The 7,771-nt window shown below is 35.0% G+C and overlaps 1 protein-coding gene across 1 annotated transcript; it reads left to right on the top strand.

Annotated features, from left to right (window-relative positions):
- Window positions 1–2,752: 2,752 nt before the first annotated feature.
- Window positions 2,753–7,500, top strand: LOC145784611 (uncharacterized). Its single transcript, XM_082596472.1, has 6 exons — window positions 2,753–3,002; window positions 3,304–3,389; window positions 4,032–4,295; window positions 5,365–5,498; window positions 6,173–6,307; window positions 6,732–7,500. Exons 1-6 carry the CDS (start codon window positions 2,805–2,807, stop codon window positions 6,839–6,841), a joined length of 927 nt encoding a protein of 308 aa, XP_082452598.1. The 5' UTR covers window positions 2,753–2,804; the 3' UTR covers window positions 6,842–7,500.
- The last annotated feature ends 271 nt before the right edge of the window (window positions 7,501–7,771 follow it).

Genomic DNA, 7,771 nt, shown 5'->3' on the forward strand with positions numbered 1-7,771 from the left:
AAGATCAAGTCTTTTTTCAATTTTTGCCAGTTCGACTCAGGAGACTTTCCGCCCACTTCAATTTCGTGTCCAGAAAAATATAATTAGTGTAGGCATAAAAACTAACAACATAAAAAAACTAATAAAATTTACAACTCAAGAGATTTCATTTAATATTGCTCTTAGCACATGGCACTCTATGTCTCTTTTGGATGCATTTTTTGTCGTAGGCTATCCAGGCTTTATGTCCAACAGTTAAAGATTTAGATTAAGTGGATGCGACGGCAAGGAATCTAATCTTTGAGTTCGCCTTTAAGTATGCTTTTAATATTTCCTACCAAAGACACAGCCGTGTGCTGTTGAGGGGTGTTCAACTAGCGCCCCTTCGAACGTTGTACGTGGACTTATACCACTCGCCCATGCAATCCACTTAGATGTAGGCTATTCATGGTTTTGCTTAAACCATGTTATCTGAAGTAGATACAAAATTAACTTGAAATCTTGCTATGACAAACTGAGCGATGGCTTGGCCAACTTGTATTTTCGTGTTAAAACAGCAATGTGAAAAAGGCCAAAGACTCCCAGTTTGGCCACTCTTGCTATAAGATTTCAACCAAGCGAATCAGTAACTTTTTATATTGCTTCAATGTCTGAAGAAATTACTTATTATGTGCAAAGAACTGACTGATACGTTTTGCAGTGTAGACCAGTTTCGTTCTCGTTGATTTCTAGTGAAGATAATTATATGACGTCAACATTTGTATAAAACTACAACACTAATATAAAGCCTTCTTAAAAATACTGCCCACATGGTTCCGATAAAATTTCCCCACAAACACTTTGTTCAATGAAAACATGTGTCGAAGACGATCAACTTTTTCACCGATGCTTGTCATGGCGTAAAAAGATTTGAGAAGTAAACCTTTATTCAGACTGACTGTCTTAATCGTTCTCAGTATTGAGACGGAAAAAACCGGTTGGTGAAAAACAAAGGGAACTAGACGAACAAAAGCAACCCCGGTTTTGAAGTTTAGTTTTTAGAAAGTGTATGGATAACGCATATTTTCAACTAAAACCAATAGCTACCCAGGCAACAAAATTGCAATGTTTAGGAAATGAGTAAAATGAAATTAAAATATGACAGTTTCAATCTTTGGTCTTGCAAGGATTTTGATATTTTTTTCTTCAAAAGACAATCAAAATTAACAGACTAAGCAAGATGATCTGATAAATTAGACGCGGTCAAAAAGATCAACTGCTTTATCAATACAAAAAATAACCTCACAACTTCCAGCAAACATCCAATTGTCATCACAATTATTGTGCCGTATGCAATTTACCAGGCCAGTAAACAATTATTTTCCATACGGGGATGCTCAAATTTATCAGGCTTGTGTAACCAACCATTTTCCAAACAAATCTAATAAATAGGTTTCATTCATTAACAAAGCATAGTAGTATACGTTATTTGGTAAAATAATAATTAAAAATGATTTTTATGTTTAATTTTAATGCCCACAGTATTTTGCGATATCTGCACTGAACGATCAGCCTTCTATCACACTCAAATTTAAATTTAATATGAAAACACAATCTGCAAAACATTTCTAAGGAATTTCCATGTTTTATTTTTATAAACTTTTTTTTCACCTCAAAGACAGCGTCTTCCAGTACAGTAACCACAGCAACAAGGTTGGTTATAATGTACTCCCTATAATCCTACACAACTGTGTTGTTGCGCCATCACCGACGTACTTCATACATTTACGCAAACCTGGGCGGTCGATTGTCGGCTTCAACTTATGATTTAAAGGTAAAACTTCGGCTTAAAGTTATGCTTTGTTGCATTAGTTTGACGTTGCTCGAAAAGATGGTGTGAGTGACCAATCACCATCTGGAAAACTTTTCTGCTAAGCTGCATTCAGTGTGACGCTTTCCAATAAAACAAAAGGCACATGGCAAATAAATGGCAAAAAGGAAAGTTCTTCATGTGATTGTTTGCTGATTTTGAAATCAATAAACAAAACAAAGCGTGCTATTATTAAAGCACAAGTATTTATGTTTAAGTATCTTTATCTTTCTGAAGAATGCAGTCATCGGCAAGTTTAAACTTTATCAATTCATTAAACGATTGAAATTAGCAGAAAGTATAGGCTACAAACAACCACAGAGAAAAAAATTCATCAAAAATAAACAAAAAAACATTGTTTTATCTATTAAAATGTAATCTATCCTTTGTCTTTACTAAAATTAATGAGAAAGTACATTTTATCACAAATGTATTTTTAATAGTGGGAAAAATTTATTTTGTTGCCATTGACCTTAAACCAATTTAATTTTGAGTCAAACTGCACGTACACAATGCGTCTTGCTAACTGAGCGAAGCAGCTGAGAAGGCAAAAAATATTACGTATGATGACGTGATCATTGACTCATCATACGACTAGAAAATGAATGTGACGTAAATGTACACGGCGTATTCAGGTAGCTTACCGCGTTTATGACAATTCATGACTGACAACAAGGATTAAGCTAAATCGTGATGTTAGATTTTAATTGCCGGCTGCGAAACTGAGTAAAAATAACAAAAAAGCTAAAAACCGCCATCTAGCTCAAAACCGTAGAACTATCTCCGTTCAAAGTTAACAAAAAACAAGGTGATTACGTGGTTGGCATGATAGTCTGCAGTCGCTAAGAAAATCTATTTACTAAATGCCCGAGGCTGTAGAAAAAAGGAAAATCTTTTGATGAATATAAAAGCTCGTCATCAGGGTCTTGAACGCCATAGATAGATAGACGCTTCAGCGATAAGTGAGGACGCAAGCATGACTTTGTTAGAAAAGGCTATTGTTTACAGAGAAGAGAATCCAGAAAAATGGAAAAGTCGCCAGAAAGAAAATGATAATAGAGTACAAGAATCTTATGGGATATTTGAAGATGATTCTTTTTTGTCGGATTACTACCAACAAATAGATGAAATCCACGAGGAAGAAGAAAAGCTGGAAGAACAAAGAAAGCATGAGGTACAAATTACTTTAGTAGGCAATAGGCATTTCAGTATCACAAAAATTTGCTTTCATTTACATCTGTCTACAAATAGGCCAACATAAAATCGATTTGTGGCATCGCAAGCTTGTTTTTGATATTGCACTGCTTCAGCGTCCCTGCAAATTAGAAGAAAAATAATATAGACCTTATTTTATTTTTTGGAAGTCATTTGCATTGTTCTAATCTCTAAAGCATTTCTTTTTCAAATCTGCATAGTCTTCGAATCAAGAAAAAGTGTCTAGTGATAAATTTTTATCAATTTGTTTGTATTTCTAGCCCCCAATGCTTTCAGTTTCTCTGGAATTCAACACACCAAAAACGTTAGCAACGGATAAGTCCAAGTCAGCAAAAACGTATGCAAGGTAAATGCCAAGTTTATTGCATGCAAAATTTATTGTAAATGTTGAATACTGAGAGCATTTACCTTGGCCTACTGCTAATTGACTGCTAAGGTTTACAGTATATAAACAAGATTTCATAATGTATGTGATGATGATGATAGTTATAGCGTGAAATCAAGTAACTTTAATTATTTCATACACTTGCAATTGACTTGAGAAAATAAAAGGATATACAATTGTTTCGACGTGGGCAGTGTGCCTGATCAGCACCACACTTCTCCGACCACATGGCCATCAACCAGTACTGACAGAATAAATGTCTTGTTTGTGAAGCCAAGCAGTGTTTGCTATTTGTGTGGGACTGCAGTAGCTAGTTGGTTTGTTGGAAGATCAAACCGTCTTTTTAGACAAAAGCCAAAGCCATTTCATGTAGATGAGAAATGAGGTGGTGTTTGAACTCACATCAGTTTCTTTACAAAGAAACATGATACTGCAGATCTCCAAAACAGCAAAGATAAGTAGCCACTGCAAAAAAAATGTATGAATTATCCAGATCGAATCTTTTTAATTATATCGGCAAGTTTTATTCAATTCTACTAAACATTTCGGTAGGTCAAACAAATATCTTAGAGCTGATTGTAACTCATGTTTTACATTCTGCAGTCTTCCTGTCAATGGCATTAGCATGTGCGACAAGAACGAAAAAATCTTCAATGTTTTCAAGAGTCGAAGAAAAGAGGAAAGAGGAAAAGAACCAGAACTTTTAATCACAGTCAAAAACGGAAAAAACTTTAATAACGTTTTCGGGGAACAAGGCACCAAATTGAAAGAATGTCGACTTAAATGCAAAATCTATCCAGACTGCGAAAAGCAAGGATCGAAAGCAAAGACGAAATATGTTTATTGCAACATCAAAGGCACAACAACGTAAGTCACCTTGTTTTCGCAATTGAGCTCACTTTGGTTCATAACCAAATCGAAAATACTGTCGATGAGACTGAAGAGATTTTATCAAATCAATAGCAAAGCATCTTATCAAAATTTACATCTTAAATTGTCTTGTTGTGTTGTTCTTGTGCGTGTGTCAATACGTTACCAGAATTTTCCAGACATTTATTAAACTTTTATAGCTTACATACTTACATAGAGCAGTAGAGAGTTTGTCTTAAGTTGTTCGTATGTCTATGGTTTATACTTACATAGATTTTATGAACTTTTGTGGAAAATTTTTTTGATTTTTTGTGCATATGGGCCCACTGCAATTTATCGCACTTGTCTTGGCAAAGCAATCATCAGACAGAGACTTATTTACATAAACAACGTGGCATTGCAATGCTTCACACTAGCGTCTGGTTCTGTTTGAATAGGTTTTTGCTAGTGATGATTGCTTTAGCAAGCAATTTGAGGTACAACTTCCTTTTTCACTGGCTCTGTTGTGATGCATTGAGCATATTTTTGCAACCGTTGCAATACAGGCTACTTTTAGAACATAAGTGCTGTGTGCTGTAGATTAAACAACAAACGATAAAGTTTTTTTTTAAATGTCGTTATTGCAAAGCTCTGGTCGCGTCAACGCAAAAAATCTTAGCTACCTCAAAATTCTATTGACTTAAATAATATCTATGTTGCCGCACATGAAATAATAACTATAAACGCTTTAGCAAAACTGCAATGACACGTGATTACGTGGTCGGATGTATAAGGTCTCAAATTACAAAGGTCTTATTTTACGGTTTTAAAATTCTTTTCCTTGTCAATAAACAGCTCAGTTTTAGCACTGAAGGTGCTTTTTGCATTTAAAGTAGTCCTTGTAAACAAGCTGTTTTTAATAAAACAACATACTGGAATGTTTTATTTTTGACTGAAGTTTTGTTGCACAATCCTTTATTTTTTATTTTTTAAAGATTATTTTTGTGATGAATGAAGGAGTTTGCATAGGCTACCTACCCTAGAAAATTGCTGTAAACAAAAATTTATTTAAGATTTGCTGCTTCAGGTGGAATCATGTCTTTGTATTGAGAGGGCACTCATCAACTGAATTGGCTGACAAACATGTAGTTTTGGAGGTTGTTGGAAAGTGCTGCGACGGAAAAGTGTTGATAGGAGAAACTATCCTTGCTGGAAAAAACGGTAAAATTTTTAAATTCTTTTTTGTCGTTATCTTAAACTTTGTTTTTCAACAAGTTTGATTTTATAATTGACGAGTATACCATCACGTAGGATAAATGAGGAAATATTCCAGAGACAGAAATGTTACACAAAAAAAAACAACATTTTTTATCAGTTGTTTTTCATTCCAGTCGCCCACAGTAAGTACACTGTTAAATTACGCAGTTGCTTGCGATATCCATGACCAACCGCTATATATATCAAGCCTTTTCGAAACCAGGTCGGCCGTTTGTTTAGAATGAGGCGTCGAAGTTTTTGACCCGGCGCACGTACTTAATTAGGTTATTGTGTGAATTGACGATCAAACCACCTTCAAAATAAATCAAATTGTTGGGAAATGCTCTTTTCTCAGCCAGAGCTTCCCTTTCCTGTTATTCTATCGCAGCGCCGACTGGATTGACTCATTTGCTGATTATTATCATAGAAGTTCACATAGACATGCATGTCAATCTCGACTGAGATTTGCGAAGGCAAGCTGCAATTCAAGCACGTTTTAATGTTTTGCATATGCATTGGTCAATGCAGCGTTGTTATATCAGATTTAAATTGCTTACTCTTGTATTGCAGTAGTTCCCCCACAGCATGGCTTACCTTTTTGCATTAAAACAAAATTTAAATTTGAGTTTTCTTTGCAGCTTCTATCAGCGAAAGCGACACGACTTTGAAGTTTGCACCAACAGATGAACAATGCCAGCACTGGCAACGAGCCATTGACCATCCAGGGTCAGTTGTAAACGCTGTAGTGGACCTAGACCTTGATCAATGCTCAGGTAAGCCAAGGCAATCGGAACCAGTAAAAGAGTTTGCGTATTAACGGCTTCAACGATAAACTTTCCAGACTGCAAAATCCGTCATTTTAACAATAATTCACGTTAAATCGATGCAAAAATGACGAATTTTGCTGTTTAGCTTTAGATCTTAAAATGACATAAAAGATAGCTTTGCCGTTTGGATTAAAATTTATATACGTTTGTAATAATATTGAGTGACATCGCAGCAAATAAGATGCTTCTTGAAATGTTCTTCTCTCGTTGAATTAGGAAGCTGCATTCATCCTGGGTGTTCGTTGCTAACTTTGCAAAACAATGAGCCACAGTTACGACGCGCTATCATAGCATTGCAGCATCAAAATACCACAGAATGACTAAATTCATCAGTTAACATTTCACTGACTTCGTCATATATTTTTTATAGAAAGCAACAAAGACTACTCCAGAGGTTTACTTCGACAAGAAATTTATGGAAAAGCAGTAAAAACGAAAAAAAGGGATCCTTTCCAAATATTTAAAGGTTGCTGCTGCTAGCATCCTACGAACTGTTTCAAGTCTGCAAAAGTACAATCAACAAAATACTGAAAACTTGTCCGAATCATTGTCATTGCTATCTTCAAAGTTGTCTTTTTTAGTCTCTCACAAAATCACATCTTTTATTTACTTTTATACCGCTTTGTTGGCGTTTATTTATGCATTTAACACTTCAGCTGTTGTTCTTTGATTTTTCTATTGCTTTTATATTCAGTCAAACCTCATTGCAAGTAAAGAAGAAATAAAGTCAACATTCTCCATTTACAAACGCAAAAGATATGGTTGATTGCACAAACTGCTGTTTTCACACTTTTAAAAGTTTCTAAATCGTGTAGAATCGTAGCCTACTACTATATGTGATACATTCTAGTTGACTTATCTCACCATGTGCAATATTTCATCTTTGATTGCTTTCGTCCTTTCGCATTGGGAACCTGTTACCGTTTATACGAAATGCTTCTTCCGATTTTTGCTTTGATATTTATCGACCCAAACTTGTCCAACCAGTTCAACCTGCTGTCGTTTTATAGACAGAATATTTACATGGTTTACGGTTTTATTCAAGCTTTTTTTTTTATTCCAAGTATCTGTAATGGTGTACTACTTCACTGTGTTTTTGATGTAATTACTTTGTTGAATAAAAAAAGGTTTTGCCGAAATTGTGCAATTTTCACAGCAAGGTGAGTTGGGTCTACTGTATAGGCCTACTTAACTTCAGAAATAGTGCTACAAAGTGCTGGTCAGGATACAAGGGATTGTTACAAAAATTCTTTTGCAAGGAGTTGTGTTTAGTTATTTCAGCCAAAGTACAAAGTCAAGCTACTATAAAAAAATAAAAAATACATATAAGCGTCATTTAATAAACGACACATGAGGCAGATTTCAAGGCTGTTCTTTATACAGACATAATGCCATGAGTTTCCTTTACAC

Source organism: Aplidium turbinatum, chromosome 15 (assembly GCF_918807975.1).
Source record: "Aplidium turbinatum chromosome 15, kaAplTurb1.1, whole genome shotgun sequence".
NCBI classification, from domain to species: Eukaryota; Metazoa; Chordata; class Ascidiacea; order Aplousobranchia; family Polyclinidae; genus Aplidium; species Aplidium turbinatum.